Source organism: Lissotriton helveticus, chromosome 5_1 (assembly GCF_964261635.1).
Source record: "Lissotriton helveticus chromosome 5_1, aLisHel1.1, whole genome shotgun sequence".
In the NCBI taxonomy this organism is placed as follows: Eukaryota; Metazoa; Chordata; class Amphibia; order Caudata; family Salamandridae; genus Lissotriton; species Lissotriton helveticus.
The window spans coordinates 147,214,130-147,235,157 of record NC_136065.1 but is presented as its reverse complement, the minus strand read 5'-3'; the positions used below and the strand labels follow the sequence as shown (position 1 = coordinate 147,235,157).

The 21,028-nt window shown below is 42.9% G+C and overlaps 1 protein-coding gene across 1 annotated transcript in view; it reads right to left on the bottom strand.

Annotated features, from left to right (window-relative positions):
• DIPK1B (divergent protein kinase domain 1B) overlaps positions 1-21,028 on the bottom strand; it is a 398,361-nt gene that overhangs the window by 280,726 nt on the left and 96,607 nt on the right. Inside the window, exon 2 of the mRNA XM_078641926.1 lies at positions 19,719-19,853. Coding sequence (XP_078498052.1) covers positions 19,719-19,853 — 135 coding nt within the window. The remainder of the gene's footprint in view (positions 1-19,718; positions 19,854-21,028) is intronic.

Sequence of the window (21,028 nt, the reverse complement as noted above, 5' to 3'; positions counted from 1 at the left end):
TCAGCATGGAAAGGGTTAAGAGGAAGCTCTTGTGTCAGAGTGATAGCTTCCACTGTATTGAACAACAAATTAGTTGTAGAGCTTTACATAGGTGAAAAATGCCAATGACGTGGCATGTTGTTTGGTCCCGTACCTGCCTATCAATAACATGCTCGTCTCTCACTTTCTGTCCCACTGCTTCCCATCTACCCTCCTACACCTTTCTAAATGGTGTCAATTATGATACATAACAAGAATAAATTGATAATTAAGTAAGAAGAATGACTTCAGAGTTCCATGATTCAGTGACTTCAGTCAGTGTAAACTTGGGAACTTGGCTTGCGACTGAGACAAAACAGTTTTTTAACACTGCTGTTTATAATTTTAAATTATAATTTAATTTATTAGGTGCAATGAATCATCACCAAGGGGATATCTCAACGCCGTAGCCACAGAATACCGTTCATAGAGCGATACCAGGGTTAAAGATTGAACAGCAAGGTTTTCAGAAATTATCTAAGGATCATTAGATCTGAACAGGAACGGATGTGCAAGGGTAGACAATTCCAGTGATGGGGAGTCGAGAAAGAGTGACCCCCCCAATTTGGTTTTATAAATACGTTTGGGGCACAAAATACGTAGTTCACTGTATCTCAGCTGGCGAATTGGACTATAAGGCTGCAGTTTCCTTTCTAGACAGCAGTGTCCTTTTCCGTGGAAGGTTTTAACCCCTTGGGCGCGGCCTCGATTCTGCACCTGTGTGGCGTTTTCCATAGTGGGCGGGTTCATGACGGCCCCCAACCGTCATCAGCACGCGCCCACCGCGGTGCATGACGGACGGGGGCCGTCATCAGAACCGAAAGACCAAACATAGAAGCTTTAAAAGAGCCTGTTCTTATCATCTTTGAACACATTCTCAGGTCAGCAACAAGACACTCGGGACAGGCACAGGATGGAAATCTGAATTTCGAGAACTTGTTTTTGTAAAGGAATCTGTTGTGTGTTTCTTAAGGCTCCCGGTTTTATGGTATTCATTTCTTTGACATTTCCGTCTGTATTTATCCATATTCATTTGTTGTCAACTTTATCTGTATTTATTCATATTTATAATACGTTTTGTAAAAAATACTGAAAACAAACTGGTATATTTCCACGTTTATTTAACCAATAAATATGCAGTTAGCTTGAATGCCTGCCAGGTTTCAGTGATATGAACACCGGCAGAAGATAAATCAATGCACTTATGTCAAAATATATACCTTTCACTATCAGCTTTGTGCATATCTACTGCTGTTTAAGCCTCTTTACTAAACTTCTTATTTTTATACCCCCTTACCTATCAATCCACACAGTAATTGACCTGTTCGGTATGGCAAAGTGTATTTAGAATCACTCAAAAAGCACACAATTTCTGTTTTTATCCACATTTAAAAATAAATACAGACAGGAAAATAAATGCTTTTCTATCTGTATTAATCTGTAAAAATCAGTAAAAACGGAAAACAGGGAGCCTTATTCTTAATCCAGCTTCAGGAAAGAGCTGCCTCAAGTGTTGTGTATTGTTAGGTAAAAACTGTACCTCCAGCTTCATGTTCATCTTTGCATGCTTTGCTTATAGCGATAAAGGGAAAGGCTCTGTTGTTTTATGTAGCATCTAACAATAGCTATGCCTCTTACTAAGGGGCTGTAATTTTGACAGGCGCCAAAAGTGATCCAACCAGGATGACACAATTGTCTTTAATAGTAGCATAATAGAGCATCAGGATCATTCATGATCCCGTGCCCTGATGGTTGTTCACGGCAGCCATTTTGCCTTGCCAGACACTGGACTTTTAAGGTCTTACAAGACTACTCCACAGATAGTCTACGAAAGCAAGATAGAGCTTTTCAAAATGAGTTTTCATTTCTACAAGACAAATCAATATGGAAGACTCTGATATATAAATGCCTTTTTAATGTTTTTTACTCCTATTGCATGCTCTCTTTGTGTCGCGACACATCAGTGCTTCAATTGAGACCACTAATTGTCCAACTCGGGTCTTAGAAGTTGCGGACTCCCTGAGTAGGTGTGTAGAACGACTGGCGTAGAATCATCACAAAAGGCTGAAAGTTCACATGTCCTGTATGAAAATAGTCGCTTGTCAAGGTGAGAATGTCAGTGGGATATCTGTTCTTTGAGCACAGAATTGATCAGCTCCTGAAGGAATAGATTTGCAGGTAGATTTTGTTTACAGTGGTGATGGTGGGTCATCGCCCCGCAGGAATGGTGCCTGTGATCGCTGATGCCAAGAAACATATTCTGCCTAAGAGCGGTGCCTGGAAGATTTACACGCGTAAGCGTAGTTCTATTACTCACATGCAGAGGGTACCACAAATCACTTGGCAGCAGAGATTTCAAGTTGTCAAGTGTCAAGTAGGGAAACAGGGATTAGAATCAAGATTTCTTTGAACAAGCTAAACGTCCTAAACACTAAGCCACACCTCCTCCCCCAGGAGACTGGTGGTAAGGAAGTACGTGATTGTTATGGCGATTTTGTATCATGGAAGCATCTACGTGAATACAAAGACATGAAGCTAGTATCGATTTTGTTAGGTGAAATTTAGTTCAGTTTCAAAGTTAGATTTTTCGTACCTCATATTGTGTACTTTGAAGTATTAAAATATTCTGAAAAGTACAACTATTGGGATATGTTTCTTAGGCCACCATGATGTACATGGGATGTCCAACATATGTTCATGAGGTTCTGCTCATGCCAGATGTTTGCGATATTTCCTTGGTCTAATAAATATTATCTATTGATAGGCAGGCAGGCAGGCAGGATAGATAGATAGATAGATAGATAGATAGATAGATAGATAGATAGATAGATAGATAGATAGATAGATAGATAGATAGATAGATAGATAGACAGCCATGTAAGTAGATGTATTTTTGAGATGGCAGCAGGTCAGTGTTGCACCACTTATGGGAACTTGGCTTTTACTGCCCCATCTTAAGCTTGAAACCTCTGCTGCCAAGTGATGTTTAGTGTCCCTGTTTAGTATGTGAGAAATAGAACTACGCTTAGACGAGGCAAATCTTCCAGGCATCGCTCTTAGCCAGAAGATGTTTCTTGGCATCAACAATCACAGGCACCATTCCTGCAGGGTGATAATCTAACATCCCCACTAGAAACAAAATCTAGCAGCAAATCTATCCCTTCAGGAGTTGATCAATTCTGTGCTCAAAGAACAAATATCCCACTGACATTCTCACCTTGACAGGACAAGTTAACTTTCCACTTTTCGTGATGACTACGCTAGTGGTTCTAAACCTGGGAACTGGTCCGCAACAACCTACACTAGTGACTGCTTAGAGCCTAGAACGGTCAATCAGTGGTCTTAATTGAAGCACTGACGTGCCCAATAAAAAGAGAGCAAGCACTGGGAGTAAAGAAAGACAGTTATAGGTATATAACTGTCTTTCTTTACTCCCAGTGCATGCTCTCTTTCAGGCTCAATATCGTCCATATTGATTTATCTTTTAGAAATAAAACTCATTTTGGAAAGCTCTACCTTGACTTCGTAGACTATCTGTGGAGAAATCCTCCAAGACCTAAATGTCCGCTGCCGTAAAACAACATCAGGGCACGGGATCATGAATGATGCCCCAAAGTTTTATTATGCTACTCTTAAAATATCACATTTTAGTACTCCGTATTTAAAACGAGGAAGATTTCTAATTTACTCATCTTATATCCAAGATTGATCATTTCCAGATTTCGCATTTTTTTGTTCCTTTCGGATTTTTAAGGAACATGATGACCCCCATACAGTTATTCTTTAGCAGTTCCATTAGTCTAATTTGCAAAAGTGCTTGCTCGTCTCAAGAATTCAGGAAGAGAGTTAGACTAGGAGCTCAGTGCTCAAGAGCATGTAGCATGCTTTGCCATCACCATGGTAACTGGAGGTCAAGGAGCAGGCATCCCACGTCAACGAGCTACACAATTAGGGTAGAAGAATACGATTATTCCAGCAAAAATCAGGAGTCGAATGTGTGTTTGAAAGAGTGACCAGGACGGGCTCTCCATGGGTGAACAATGTAAATGTTAGGACTACTTAAAGAAGGCGTGAAGACGTCAGTTAGGGAAGCAGCGCGTGCAATGCTGTTCACGCCTCATTTAGCGGCTGAAAATTCCCGCGCTTGTTAACTGTGGCATATGAAATCTTTGATTTTTAACTAATTACAGCTCTTGGGTGAATGCTAAATGACTTTCCTCTTTCCAGGTATTCTCGCAGACGCACATTGGAGACGCTTTTGAGTAGGGAAGGATGTGTAGGGAAGGGTCCTGACTGAGTACTGAAATCATACTGGCTCTAGTTTAGTATTTGTTAATGGCCGTCCCTGAATTCATACATACAACCAGGGTCAGGTTTAACTCCTTCCGCGCTCATGACGAGCTGAGCTCGTCATGAGGCACAGTGAAGTTGTGCTCATGACGAGCTGAGCTCGTCATAACTGCCGCGGAATGCCCACGCGGGGATAATTCCCCTCCTGTGCGGGGTGTTCCATTAAGTGGGCAGAGTCATGATGAGCTCAGTTCGTCATGAGCACAGCTCCACTGTGCTGCATGATGAGCTCAGCTCGTCAGGAGCAGCGCAGCGCAGCGCAGCGCGCGACCCCCTCCCCCTGCATCGCGGGAGAATTAGCCACCCGCCGAAGGGGTTTAACCTCTTGTAGACCCATCCTCAATGCATTAACTGCATTATTGATGGCGTACTGAACCTTTTTGCCCCACATGTATTAGGGGGTAGGCAAAAAACCTGTACTGGTATACATAGGATCTCCCTCTGCATCTTTTCTGCGGTATCCATGTCTGCCTACCAAACACTACAAAAAGTGCAGGCAGTGGGCATTCCACAGTGATCATCAAAAATCAGAAAATTTGCTGACCCACATAGGAGACACTGACAGTTTGCGGCAGCAGATAAAGAAAAGACTGCTAATCTAATTTGTTGACATGGTGGCCTATCAGATTGCTGAAGCAACATGATGTATCAGCAACAGGTGAGGGTTCGTAGCAATAATGGTCAGATCACAATTTTGACCAACTTTGTACTCTCCCAAAAACACAAAGCTGATCATGCAAAAATGCCCCGATATTCACTGCCATTCTTGCGTTAGGGAATATAAAATTCTCAGGAAGTATTTATTACGCATTATAAAGGCTCCCAGTTTTCAGTTTTTACTGATTTTTACAGGTAAATACAGACAGAAAACAATGTGTTTTCTGTCTGTATTTATTTTTAAAAATGGAAAAATACAGAAAATTGTGTTTCTTGTGAGTGACTCACTATGCTGTCTTTCATGAATTCCAGGCAAAAGCTGAAATTGGGACTTACAAAACAGGATCAGATTTCTTTAAATACAGGCATATGATAACATGCATTTGTAGTATAACACTGAAATGCACTTATGGGTGTACTGTTTAGCTATATGTGGTTGCTTAATTTGCTAAAACGCGACAGGGCATCCATGTACGAGTGTACGTCTAAGAATTAAGTATATGTGGTAATATACCATTTTACGACTGCATTTATTTCTAAAACACAAAATAGATATGGATAAATACCAATAAGAAGGCCATAAAATAAATATGGATAAATACAGACGGAAATGTTAAAAAGAAATACCATAAAATCATGAGCCCTAATTATAAAAGTAACATTTAAATGCAATTCTACATATTAATGTATAAAATTTACATCATCATGAAATATTGCATGGGCAAAGTTTGACATGAAATCCCTAAGACCCTTGAATCTCAGCGGGTCCCTCCATAATTTCCCATTACAGGGTGAACTCTCCCAGTTCTTCAGGAGAGAGGGAGCGTGGTGCAGCATGGAAGATGGTTCCTCACCAAACCATGCCAGTGCCAAACCAATAGAAGGATTCCCCCTGGCACCCATTGAAAGATGGTCCTGGGTAACTGGGCTGCACCTTGGCCCCTTGGCACAGCCACAAATCCCTGAGCATCACTAGGTCCATGTAATGGAGTATCTTCAAAGACTAAGGACAATCGCTGTAGCTCATGTCGCCGGGCCATTCACTACAGACTGTAAAACTACTGCCCTGGCTTGAGCTGGGCTTAAAACCAAATCTATCTTGAATTCGCCTGCAGTTATATTCCTAAAGCCAATGTTGTCTACCTATTTTGTGTCCAAACAAGACTCCTCCCCCGTCCATAGATTCCCGCCATGCCCAATCATGTATGAAGCACTAATCATGAAACAACCCCCTACTGCATCTGCTTCTTGAGTAGTCAAGAGGCTGTACTGTAATTATCTCTCCCAATGGTGCTAACTACAGGGATGGAAGCATCAGCAAAAAAGTACTTCGGGCTGGTATGCAGCGCTGGGATCACATCACAGTCACCGGGGGCAGCCAGGTAGAAATGCAGTGTCTTGACAGGGGGAGGGGCATAAATGGGTGTATTTGGCCATGTTCACATTTCAGCAAATTTTTTAATTAACACCTTCTACAGAACAATACAAAATGAGGGGGTTAAAGGGGTGGAGCCACCCGTCAGTCTTAAATGTTATGATTGGCTAGCCTTTTGATTCAGTGCTTAATTTGTAAAAAAAATAAGTGCCAGGGCTCTCGTCAGGAGGCCACTGCAGCTTGCAGCACACATTTCCCCTGCCATGCTGCCAATGGTAGTAACAACACAACTACTAACCATCACATTCCTACAAGTGTGACACTTCAGACTATTCCAGGCCCCCAGAGCTATAAGAATGACTTGGGCGGCAAGTAATTGTCATTTTTAATGTATACTGAAATAACAATTGACTGATGTTGTGGTAAACTCAGACAGCGCCACCTTGTGGCAGGCTGCCACAAGCTCCGGTGTTGAACATTAAGTGCCGGTGCAGAGCACTGGAAACCACTGGCTCAAATTAAGCACTGCTTTTTTTGTGAATCCTCAATCCGTACTGCTCTGGTGACTGACAGACTACGACAAAGAGTGTTAGTCCAATCCCATCACTTATAACCTGTAAAGCGTCTTTCAAAACCATACCCCCACCATATCCAGGGCTCCGATGTAGGTGGTCTATGTGCCACAAGATAATTCAGTTTATAATGCACACTGTACTGATTGAAGTGCTCTGAAGAGGCAAAGGTGATGTGCACTACTTTATAAAACTCCTAATTAACTAAATTGTGTAAATAAAAAAATGGAACTAGAGGACAATGACATACCTCTCAAAGGATTACGAAGCAGCTACAGAAGGAAAGCACAGAACACCCAGCTGCAGAAAGAACAAGGACAATGATCTACAAAAGGAGTTTGAATTTGTGTGTAAATGCCAGCTGCGCCTATACAAAGCAAGATTTTGACAGGCAAAAATGTATGTTAGACAGAGAAATTACTTTCTGCTCCATCCACATTAGAAGAACTGCATCTTGTTTGGCAGGAACTGTCATCAGCCAACACATCCACCGTGACACCTTCTCCTGAATTATGCAAAAACTCTGCCAATTATTTCTGCTCTAAGGTAAAAAAATAAAAAATAAAAAGAGGCACTTGTACGCTGTTGCCAGTCACCCATACCTCAATGCTTTTATTCGCTACTAGACTGGGTGATTCTGTAAGAGCATAGCCACAGTCCATGTGTCTTCCATCACTAACGTATGCATTGATCAAAGCTAGCAGCAGATCTGGGCCACCTCGTGACCTACTGACACAGATCACGGTGAGAACCAGTGGCCAGCCCTGAAAAATGTCAGCGCGCTGAATACCGGAGGCATCTTTATTCCACTATGTTGGACCCGTCTGCTTCTGAGAGTCCCCTCACCAATATGATTTCTTTTGTTCCCCTGAACCTCCCAAAATTTGCCGCTTTTTATTTGTCTACCAGGACCTTTTTGTGTGTTGTTTCATGGGGCTAGGTTTTCCTTGACACCCAGTTGCTCACAAGGTTTCTGGCACCCATGTACAAGGCGCCTGGCGAAACCTGTGGACATGAAAACTGAAGTTGGCAACCTGTGTGTGTTTAACCTTAAAATGGTGGACACATATTTCCCTCATGTGAGTGACTCCCATTGGAGCCTCCTTGAACCCTGACCTTTTGAGGTTTTGGCGCCCTTTCTGGTTGGCGCGCTTTCCTGACAGGAATTTCCTAACTTTCCTCAGGTACACAAAATGGCTGCTCCAGAGCCCCAGTACGGTGGCTCTGAGTGACCAAAAGACACCTCAAAAGTGCCATGCCATTGACACAACCAGGGAAGGTTCTAGAACCTTCTGGCTCATGCCAGTACCTCAGGGCACTGGCTATATAAAGCCCAGTCCCTGGCGGCCATTTTAGATGTAATTCAGATTCCAGACATGACACCAGAGTGACACCTGCCCTGCTGACCCCTGAGGTGGCTGAGAGCACAGGCAGTAGAGTGGCAAGGGTTAATAGCCTGATTCCTGACTGGCGTTCCAGTCAGGCGTGTTCCAGTAACCTTGCGCCTACAGCGCCTGCCCAGCTAGTGCCTCATTGCCCCAAAAGACTGTGGCCAAGTTTATGTGCCTCCCCGCCCCCCCCGGTGGCGAAATCGTGAAGAAAAGGCGAGTCGCGACCTTCCACAGTGCCCCCTTCGTGAATAGCGCCTATCGCGGGGGGACTCAGACGTCTCCGAGCCCCACCGGCGTTGCGCGCTTCCTGGTTGTGCAGTGATCGAAGGTGAGGTGGTGCGCCGGGGCGGGGAGAGGCCGGCCTTCATTGTGCAGGATTAGCGTCCCTGCCCTTTCCCAGAGACCCGGGAAACTGTTGCCGTGGGTGGGACCAGCCCCCATATGAGGAAGTCGGAGGGAGGTCCATGAAGCCCCTGAGAACCCTGATGCTGGCCTAGGAAGTGCTGTGCCCCGACTGAATCGCTATTCGATTGCAGCCGTAGTGAGGTGGCTCGTTTCCCCTGGAGGGGTGCCGCGTTATCAAGGAACTGTGCACCGGCGTTGATTTGAGCGAGCGCTGAGACTGAGTGACCCCGCTGGCAGTCGTTCGTTCGTCTACTGACTTCGAACTGTGCTACCCTGGTGCCTGCGATATTGCCATAGGCTCAAGTAAACCACACCGGCAAGCGGACATCCTTCCCTGGTGGCAGCGGAGGGCCAAATGTCATATTTACCGTGTTTCCTTGTCTTTAGGTACACGCGCATGGGCCCCGCGTGAACATAAAAGAGTCCCCAGTGCACCGTGAATCCAGAGAAGTCCGCATGCATTCCCCATGATTCCACAAGTACTGTTATCCTTTTCAAAGTGGGTTTATCTTGCAAATGTAAACTTCCTGATTTATTTATTTGGTGGCAGCGATACCAGAATGAAAATGTGGTTATGCATTTAAATGAACCAGGCTTTATTATTCCATGTATTGGTAATATATAAACCTGATATTCATGTTATTTATTGATAGAGCTATTCCTAATATTTATGCAACACCAGTGTTCCTGAAGTCCTATTTACTGTATTTATTCTCAACCTGAATCCCAGAGTGCTGTAACAAATGAAATGTGAATGTGCTTCCTCAATTGATCCCTATTTACAGCAGAGAACTTTTATATAAAGGAATCATATTTTTCTACAGCAGTGGTGTGGTGTCCTTCTTTTTGGTGTGACTGTGCAGGGGGTTATTATTGGGTCAGAGCCGGCTTAGCCCTACAGCCTTCACTGCCTTGACACTTGAGCCAAGCTACCCCCTTTGTGCTGGGCTTGCCCATCGCAGGTCCAACACACTACCAGACACCCTTCTTCCTTTATGTCACTCTTGTTGGATTCTCCTTTCTTCCTTTGTGGTGGTTTTTCCGTCTTTATCTTCCTCCTTTCCCCCCTTTGTTTGTTTTTCTCACTCTTGGGAAATGTCTGATCAGGAAAAGTAAGTGGTGGTCCACACAAATGAGTGCCCCCGCTGGTAACCACGGCTCAAATTAAGCGTTGGTCACAGTGAGTGGGAACGGAGTTACACGACTTTAATTTTGTGGTTATGTAGTTCTTTTTACATCCATTTCACGGTTGCAGTTCTATTAATCTTTTTTATTGCTAAATACTGAGCATACAAATATCATGGTATAAACATATTGTGGACAAAAACATTGAGGAACACACATTTTCGAAAGGAAAGCGCATATAGGGGATGTATAGATTTACTATTCTTAACCGGACATCGACATACGGTTGTAATATTTCATCAAAGTATGTATATGTTGAGTTAGGTAAACAAAACCTATAATTATCTAATGATATTTAGATTTCAATATTTTGTCTTCAGTACTTCCATACCAAAATATTCGGTCTTCGAAATTCAAGGGGTACACCTTTTAATTTCAAGGATGAAGTACTTCTCTTTACTTCACAAGCGCAAGAGGTGCTTTTTAAGCTATTTGTCTCACTTGTGCAGAGACTGGGAGACACCTGGTCCGCCCCCACAGTCTCCAGCACAACATGTTCTTCAATGTCAGACTGCATTTCTACATATAATTCAACCACTGCCTTTAGTCCCACAAGAACCAGACTTTTTAAAAACCTAGCAACATCTCTTGCGCCCACATTTGCAAACTAATTTTAACTTCTCGCTGACAGCCAGCAAAGTTCTTTCCAGCTCAAACAAGAGCTGTACTGTGTATCCTAGAAAAACATCTCTGGACGATAGTGATCTGCTTGTGACTTGTGTGTGGCACTGCTTCATTTTGGTACCAAAGTTAATAAAGAACAGAAGACTGAGGAATCTAGTGAGTTGAATTTCCAAACTAACAAATGGTGAAAATGTTTATGATGAAGAATCATAGTATTTTTCACAAATTAATATATGCACGGGCCCAGTATCGAATACTGGTTCCCATAGCAAAAGAAAAAAAGAAAAAATATCCTATGCTCTATAAATGATGCACACAAGATTGCTCATGTGAATCTCATATGGTACATTATGCATACATCCTGCCTCGTATTCTCCCAAATGTTGGGCTGGCTCAAACCTCCACCCCACTGGCACGTGTTATGGTTTGGAGGGGCAATTTTCTAGACTGCTCTACGGAAACGCTCTTTACGTAGGAATCACGGCACACCTTCTGAAGAGACTGCAGACAATACAAAACACAGCGGCCAGACTCATCTTCAACCTACCGAGAAGGACTCACATCAGCCCCACCTCAAGAAACAACACTGGCTCCTGATACACAAGCGATGCCAGTTCAAGATGATGACCCACATCCTACAAAGCCCTACACAATGAAGGACCAGCATACCTCAACTAACGCCTGACCTCCTACTAACCAACCAGACACCTTTGATCCGTCTCTCGATTCCTCGCAGACACCCCCTGGACCACCAAGCCAACAGCGGAGGACGCTCCTTTTCGCACCTGACTGCCAAGACATGGAACTCCCTTCCCTAGCACCTAAGGACTGCCCCATCACTCCAGCAATTCAGAAGAGACCTCAAGACCTGTATATTCAAATGAGATACGAAAGGCATTAGCCACTTGCACCTCGCGACCCAAATGGCTGACCCAAATGGTGGAATGTCCGCTTCGATGCAGCGGACATTCCGTTGCAGTGCGGAAAAAATGACAAATGCGCAGTTTGGACAGCCAGCCTCCGTCCTCCGCACACGCCCACTGTGACGTCGGACGGCCGCTGGCCATCCAACGCATGGAAAAGGATAAATGAGCGATTGATTGAATGTGGCATGGGCTGTGCAGCACCTTCAATTGCAATTTTTTTATTCACTATTCTGTATAAGGCACATCTCCCAATATGTGCCATTTGTAGGCTCCCTGCTTCGCTTCCTCCTAGATTAGAACCTGGGATTGATCTCACCCGGATCCACAGCATTATGCCCATCAAAATATATTCTGCCCACTTTCTGGTTACATCTAGTCCTGACGCATTATGACGCTAGATACACGAATGGATGTGTCTGCGGGGATAATATAAGGCTTACGGCAGCTGAGGGTCATTGGTCTAAATCAAAAAGCTATGTGAATAATTAGGATTATCTGATGTGAAATGCAAGTTTATCGAGGTAAATAATGTGAATGCCTCTGGAACAAAAATTTGACTCTGAATTGCAAGCACATTTTTTCCGAATCATTTGGTATGAACTTACACAAGGGTGGAAACTGTAGCTTCTTTGGTTTGCCGTTTTCACCATATTATGCATTAAAAAATTCCACCAGATGCAAATATCTGGGCGTTTATGAAATAATTCTACATCCCTCCTACCCTATAGGTATCTAATTAGTAAGCCAAATGTTTCTGGTAACGCCATGCTAAAGATTCGTGCAAAAGAAATGCTAAGGACTCCGAAATAATGTATGCACACGAGCTTAAGCATATGCAATTTGCTGCTATTACCCACATGAAAAAAAACTCCAAGAGAACTCCCAGCCTCCAACCCACCTCTATCCAGCAAGCAAAAAGGGAGGGAAAAAATGATTCTGCATTCGATATGAACCATACAGTTTTTTCACATAGGAGCTTAGCGGTAGGTGGAGCAGATCAGGAGTGAATACAAATGTACAACTTATGCTTGAACGCTTGCTGAACACAGATATTCACCCATAGCCAGTAGAGATGCCCAGAGAGAATAAATGCAGGTTTGATTCAATGTTAGTATCTTGTGGAATGTTCTTCTTTTCTGTAGAATGTTTGGAACAGCTATTGGCAAAGTAAAACAACCAATCAAATTGCCCGGTTCACTACCTGTCACCTACTGCAACCCTCAGCCTTCACCAAGAGCCAGCAGCACTCTGCTCATCATGCAATGCTTGCCACGCCCACAAAGGACAACATGGCAGATGTCACATGAGTGACGCGAGCACACCTACACTTCCTACCTCACAGAGGTCTTCCAAACATCCCACCAAATAATGGCAACTCTTGTTTTCAATATTCATCCAGTAAACCCCTGAGAAGGCTGTTCCCTGGTTCACAGCATCCAAGAGCTCCTGGCTAGGGGTGGGCGGAATTTGCGTAATCGCATTATGCAAATCTCCGCGAAATGGTAAAAAATGGCTTGTTCGCGATGCTTTTTTACTGTTCGCAATCACTGTTTGCATGCTCGGGGGAAATATCTTGCGAACGCGCATTTGAGAACGCGAACAAGCAAAAAATGTCACAAAGTCGAGGAACGCAGAATTTTGGGCAATTTCGCGTTCTCTGCGGAACGCAAAATTACCCAAATTCCGCGAGCGGAACGGAATTTAACGCCCAGGCCTACTCCTGGCACATGGTGGGCAGGGTACCCCCCTGTGGAGAAGTGTGGCTCAATGGTTAGAGCGGCAGACCCTGATGCAGAGGTCTGGCCCGGGACCAGGGTTCAATTCCCGCCTCGGCGGGTCTTGGGCTCAATTTCCCCGGACCTGATAATTCTCGCCTCGGTGCCTAGTCTAATCATGGGTCCCACTCTGGGCAATAGCTTGCTTAATCTCCACAACGGCCCCAGCAGCGCTGTGGATGCCTGGCTTCACCTTGGGGGTGCCCAGGAGTGGACATTTCACAGGAAAGCCAGGATGGGTTCCGCAGCGGTATGAATACAGCGCTACGAGGCCTCCGGGTAGAAGTGCGCTATATAAAATACAAACATTTACATTTACCCCATCTTCAAATACCGGGACCAAACACTTCTGGCCTTTTTCATGGATTCAATTATCTGAATTATTAATAGGATTGGACCCCTTGGCCACCACAAAATAAAAACAGGTGTTCAGGATGCCACAGTGAAAATGACATTCCAGGCATTTCACTGGGAATACTTGCATCTTTGTTGTTTGTTCTGAAAACTAGTATTTTTGTTTCTTTCAGGGTTGATAGACAAGCCCAGCCTTAATTAAAGATCACACGGAAATGCTAGTTTTCGGCTGTTTTGATGGAACTCGTTTTGTCTATAATGGGCCATGTCTTTTTCACTTTAACATAAGTGCCTTTATACGAAATGTTTTTCTTAAACAAAACAGGAATGCGAATTCAAGCAGAAATAACAAAGTAATTTATCACAATGTATTACAATTATATCAATAATTACTCAGAATCTGTCCAAAAAAACCCTAATAATTGTATTTTTTTCTGAAGAGCAAGTTTGAGTAAGGCCAAGACCAACAAACAGAGGAACAATCGATCACTTTTGCATTAAAAAATGCAACATAATGACTTTTGCAGGTCGATAAACAATACCCAGGTCTCATTAGAAGGGTCCTGAAACCCCCTGAGTCCTCCTCAATGTCTCATCTAAAGATAAATGCAGAGCTCTTGTATCCCAGAATGAGGGCCGGGTGGCTCATTACAGTCCATATTTACAACACACCAACTTGAGCTCACACCAGTGCTCAGTACATCGAACCATAGAGTAGAATTCAGACGGTCAATCCAAAGTAAGCCATTCAATTCTTCCCAGAAGACGCGTCGCAACAAAAAGCACCGAAACCGGCGCTAAAATACTGCCAAAGATGGTGTTAGTAAGATGGCTTATGCTGAGTGTTGCTTTATGGCTTATGTACATTTATCTGTGTATATGCTGAAAGAAAATGTTTATATAGTTTAGATATTTTGCACAATTGCACTTTTCATAACTAGCACTGGGTATATGTGAACAACACGTATTGCAAAAATAGACTATCTTTTTTGATGATTTTGCTTGGCATATGCACTGGAAACAAGTACGTATGGACATTGTGTACTCTGTCTGGCTAAATGTATGCACCTTTTGAAGGTCATCAGTCACAAATAAGGCTGTGCAACACGTGTGGGTGTTTTCAGGCTATTTCTAACCATAGTTGATAAGCAATGTCAATCTCTTCTATTTGAAAATTTTGATTGCGGCCATTGCCTTAGGCACTTAAAGCTCCCAAAGCTGGCTCAATTGTCCCACATACAGCAGGGAATGGCATTGTTTAAAGATAAAGCCTTGAGAAAAGATTCAGAAACGCATTGGGACACCCAAGTATAACTTAAGAGTGCAAAAAAATTGGCATTCACAGCCATAAATTCCTCATCTTAAATCACGTAATGGGAGTTATGTGGAATTTTTGATTTGTAAAGTGCATTTATGAAGGAGGGGACTGGACATGGAGGTGAACGTATAACCATCAGATGGGATTTAATGTGGGAGAGGAGGAATTGTGAGAGGAATCTTTGAAATGCATACAACACCTACAAAACTCATTCAACACCTGCAAAACTAATTCAACGCCTACAAAACTCATTCAACACCTGCAAAACTGATTCAATGCCTACAAAACTCATTCAACACCAGCAAAACTAATTAATTGCCTACAAAAATCATTCAACACCTTCAAAACTAATTAATTGCCTACAAAACTCATTCAACGCCTAAAAAACTAGTTCAAGGCCTACAAAATTCGTTCAACGCCTACAAAACACATACAACACCTACAAAACGTATTCAACAGCTACAAAACTCATACAACACCAACAAAACTAATTTAACAGCTACAAAACTCATACAACACCTACAAAAGTCCTTCAACACCTACACAATTCCATCAACACCTACAAAACTAATACAACATCTACAAAACTCGTTCAACGCCTACAAAACTCATACAACACCTACAAAACCTACAAAACTCATTCAACAGCTACAAAACTCATACAACAGCTACAAAATTCCTTCAACACCCACAAAACTCATACACCACCTATAAAACTCACACAACACCTACAAAATTTACACGTGTGTGTTTGTTCACAAACAATTTTCAGGGGCATTTGCACCTGGTAATCCCCTCAACAGACACTTCTACAAAGGTTGTATAGTTAGAGGGTGGAAATAAGCAGGGCACACCAAAAAAAGTTCAGATCAGAGGAGGGGGCCAGCATGGGTTTTTCCATGGGGCAAATGGGGAGACAAAGAAAAGAAAAAAGTGAAATGTGTAAAATGCGCATTTTTCTGACTTAATCGGGTGGATTTTCAAGCTTCTGGAAATCTGCACAAGAATACTTTGGTAAGTAGGAGTACTGCTTGAGAACTAGACTGTTAAGACTTGTAGACTCTGAGTGGCACTCTGGTGATTCTCTGTGAATCCCCAAAATGCTAGAATCTATAATGGAAGAGGACAAATGTTCAAGAGCCAGGTTTTTCAAGCATAGTGTAGTGTCGCTCTACTCCACAACAAAAGACACACAGTTGTAGTCCAACATTGTTTACTTAGCAACACTAAAAACAACAAAACCCTGTCTTATGGGCGTAAATACTGTCAGTATGCCTTGCAACAGAACCGTCTCATATCAGTGATCACTGTTACAATACCCTATGTACTATCGTTTTTTAGGGGTATCTTACTGCACTACGTCCAATACTTTAACGATTTATTAAAAAGAAACACAAACAGGGGAAGTATGGTATATTGGCCAACAACTCTTGACAGTCACACAGAACACCACAGGATGTCTGAAAACGCAATCTACACAGTGCATCCACCAAATAACATTGGAATTATGCAAAAGAGGTTTATGCAAAACTTATATCTGCCAAAAAAATGCGTGGCGAAAAGAATGACACCTCACGGGAACACCACCCTCGGGGTAACTGGCAAAGAAACATCAGACTGAGCCCCCTTTCTCATCACTGGTCGTTATTCAATTCAAAGAAAAACAAGAAAGTGTCCAAACAAAAAAATGTGAGAGTGCACAGAAGCAGGACCTATAGAACTGCTAGTGATAATATAGTGTGATTAAAATCAACAGGCACACCTATTCGCAAACTTTTATTCCTGATTATCAGGCATAGTCTGTTGAATTAAAAAGGCTGGTAGCTAGCATCGCATACCATTACCTATCGCCAACATGTTTCTCTGCCTCCAAAGTTTTGGCAAATTCGTCAGGGCAACATACCTTGTCACCGCACCACTGTTGGACACTTCTTTCTGTGTTGACCTCTAACAGCTTTCTTCAGTCATACCAGCTGTAGAGGAAACATGGGCCAGGACGTAATACTCCTGCATTGAGTTTTTCTTAAAATGCTATCATTGGCCCATACGATTGTGACCATCAATTGTAAGTTTGATCGCAGAGCGTATTGTCTCCTTCGGTGACCGACCAACAGTGGTGCGGTGACAAGGTGTGTTGCCCTGACGAATTTGCCAAAACTTTGGAGGCAGAGAAACATGTTGGCGATAGGTAATGGTATGCGATGCTAGCTACCAGCCTTTTTAATTCAACAGACTATGCCTGATAATCAGGAATAAAAGTTTGCGAATAGGTGTGCCTGTTGATTTTAATCACACTATATTGTCACTAGCAGTTCTATAGGTCCTGCTTCTGTGCACTCTCACGTTCTTTTGTTTGGACACTTTCTTGTTTTTCTTTGAATTGAATGATGACCAGTGATGAGAAAGGGGGCTCAGTCTGGTGATTCTTTGCCAGTTACCCCCAGGGTGGTGTTCCCGTGAGGTGTCATTCTTTTCGCCACGCATTTTTTTGGCAGATATAAGTTTTGCATAAACCTCTTTTGCATAATTCCAATGTTATTTGGTGGATGCACTGTGTAGATTGCGTTTTCAGACATCCTGTGGTGTTCAGTGTGACTGTCAAGAGTTGTTGGCCAATATACCATACTTCCCCTGTTTGTGTTTCTTTTTAATAAATCGTTAAAGTATTGGACGTAGTGCAGTAAGATACCCCTAAAAAACGATAGTACATAGGGTATTGAAACAGTGTTCACTGATATGAGACGGTTCTGTTGCAAGGCATACTGACAGTATTTACGCCCATAAGACAGGGTTTTGTTGTTTTTGATGTTGTTTGAGTGGAGGGCAACCCTGGTCTTTCTTTTCCCTCTGAGCTCCTTTGTGTGATATACTTCGCAACACTAACAGTTCATCAAAGCTGGCAGCACTACACCAGCTGAACCAGAAAGATCTGATTCCCCCAAACTCATTCCGCCTGAAGCTCATGGATTCAACGCCCACCAGTGTAGAGTCCAAAGGACCACCACGCAGAGCTGTGTCAATCGCGCCCTTTGTGTCTGCCAGTGACACGCGTCAGCAATGCTGTGTAACCTACAACTCTACTCAGAGGAGTCACAGAGGCTCCCTGACATGGATCACAAGAGTGCAACAACTTCTGTGAGCCTGGGGGGTCACACAAAGGGAACACTGAAGCATTCTGGGTGTTACTGCGCTGTACTACATTACAACAGTCACCTATAGCGCACTGCATTCTGGAAATGGCTACATGCAACACTGGCCCTATGTTTATAATATCTCATAGCATTATCATGATGCTAATTGTAAATCCTAGCACAATCCAAAGTGCAGTCAGCCGAAATGAGCACCAGAAAGGGGATTTTAGAATTACACCCCTCAATTCACAATTACCCAGCGCACATTAATGAAATTCACATAGGAACAGTTTCGAACTCCAGCTGCAAGACTGATTTACAAACGCATTAATCTGTGTGTGTATGTACATTTGACTTTGTGTGTATGTGTGTGTGTACATTTGCATCTGTGTGTGTGTGTACATTTGCATCTGTGTGTGTGTGTATGCGTGTGTGTACATTTGCATCTGTGTGTGTGTATGTACATTTGACTTTGTTTGTGTGTATGTGTGTGTACATTTGCATCTGTGTGTGTGTGTACATTTGCATCTGTGTGTGTGTATGCGTGTGTGTACATTTGCATCTGTGTGTGTGTATGTACATTTGATTTTGTTTGTGTGTATGTGTGTGTGTATATTTGCATCTGTGTGTGTGTGTGTGTACATTTGCATCTGTGTGTGTGTGTACATTTGCATCTGTGTGTGTGTATGTACATTTGACTATGTCTGGGTGGTGTGTGTCTGTGTGTGTATGTACATTTGCCTGTGTGTGTGTGTATGTACATTTGCCTCTGTGTGTGTGTGTACATTTGCCTGTGTGTGTACATTTGCTTGTGTGTGTGTACATTTGCCTGTGTGTGTGTGTACGTTTGCCTGTGTGTGTGTACATTTGCCTATCTGTGTGTGTGATGTGTGTACATTTGCATCTGTGTGTGTGTATGTACATTGGACTCTGTGTGTGTGTGGTGTGTGTCTGTGTGTGTACGCACATTAGCCTGTGTGTGTGTGTGTGTGTGTGTATATGTACATTTGCCTCTGTGGGTGTGTGTACATTTGCATCTGTGTGTGTGTATGTACATTTGACTCTGTGTGTGTGTGGTGTGTGCCTGTGTGTGTGTGTATGTGCATTTGCCTCTGTGGGTGTGTGGTGTGTGTCTGTGTGTGTATGCACATTAGCCTGTGTGTGTGTGTGTATGTACATTTGACTGTGTGTGTGTGTGTGTGTGTGTGTCTGTGTGTGTATGCACATTAGCCTGTGTGTGTGTGTGTGTATGTACATTTGACTCTGTGTGTGTGTGGTGTGTGTCTGTGTGTGTATGCAATGTATGCAAATGTACACACACACAGATAGGCAGATGTACACACACACACAGGCAAATGTACACACACATGTGTGTGTATGTACATTTGCCTCTGTGGGTGTGTGTACATTTGCCTGTGTGTGTGTGTACATCTGCCTATCTGTGTGTGTGTACATTTGCCTCTATATAACAAGAATAGCAGAAGTGTAATATCTTGAGCCTATTCCGGTCCATGCACATATTTCAAGAGCATCTGCCCATCACACAGTATCCTGCGGTGGTGACACAACAAAAGAGCAGCGAGTGTGGCCTGCACGCAGACACCCACACAAAACATCTGGTTGTTTGGGGTACTCACTATAATCATCTGGCAGACGTGGCCTTTGCAGAGCTCGGAGTAGGATGAATAATGCATGTACACAACCCAGCTGCCCACAAAGATACCCAGCCAGGCGAGGAAGAGGTACTTCACTTTGATGCCAGGGAGACGACTCTGCAACAGAAAAACAACCACAGTGTCACAAACAGAGAAGGAGGTGTAATAGCTGTAGAAAAACAGAGCAGATTGTGTTATAGTATTCAGGCTTTACAAGGTGCACGTGTGCCCTCCACAAGGCCTCTAGGCACCACACAGCATCACAGTTGTACAGTTGGAAGCATGCTGCTAAACCAACAGAACCACCAAGCAACATGCAGCGTAGAACCACTCTTGTTAAATCTAGAATGAACATGCCACTACCTCCTGAGCGCAGCACTGCATGATAAAGACACAACTTCAGCTGAGCACATGACAACTGACCACTCAATGCAGACAAATGCGAGTCTTCGTCCCTCCCATACACACACATCGGACTCTCCTAAGATCCCCTAATATCACACAATTTACCTTCACAACAAGATACATTTAAAGTGCACCCAAAATCACCTTTATATTGGTGTTTTGTGCTCAGCGTTTTGGCATTCAGCGATCAGTATTTGTAACATGTTTTTGCATTTTTTCTCTTATATTTTCTTATATTTTATATTTTCTTATATTTTATGTATTTATTCATTTCATATCTCTCTCGTGGCTGTATATCGTATATGTTTCAACACATGTGTTCATCTCTGTAATGTTACACCTTTCCCATTATCAATTCGTGAATCCATTGTCAGCCATTACATTCTGTATTTTATGTATCCTTAATATTATTTATTGTTCAATTCATTTTGTTTTCTTCAAATAAAAACGATTTGAATTAAAAAAAATAAAGTGCACACAAAAAAGATGACATATTCCTCTACTTTAGACACATTAAACGCATGTGAACAAAGACCCTGCTGACAGATTAGTCGATCCATTTTACACAATGTATACCAACCACTTCTAAAGTAAATACTGACACACTAATCTCTAACAATCAAACATCAGCAAAGGCCGGACACCCCTGACTGACCTTCATTCCAGTTCCACAATGGACTCCCAGTTTGAGATAGCGCTACAAAGTCATGGACATGGCGGTTTATGCAGTTGCTACACAGATGTAAATAACATACATAGTAACTCCACTACTGAAACATTATGCTAGACTCAAGGCTTGAGCAAATAAAAAAAATATTGGGAAGTTTTATATAGTACGAACTTGACCCGAAGGTATCAGGGCGCTTTACATAGCACCAGTTGTGTTA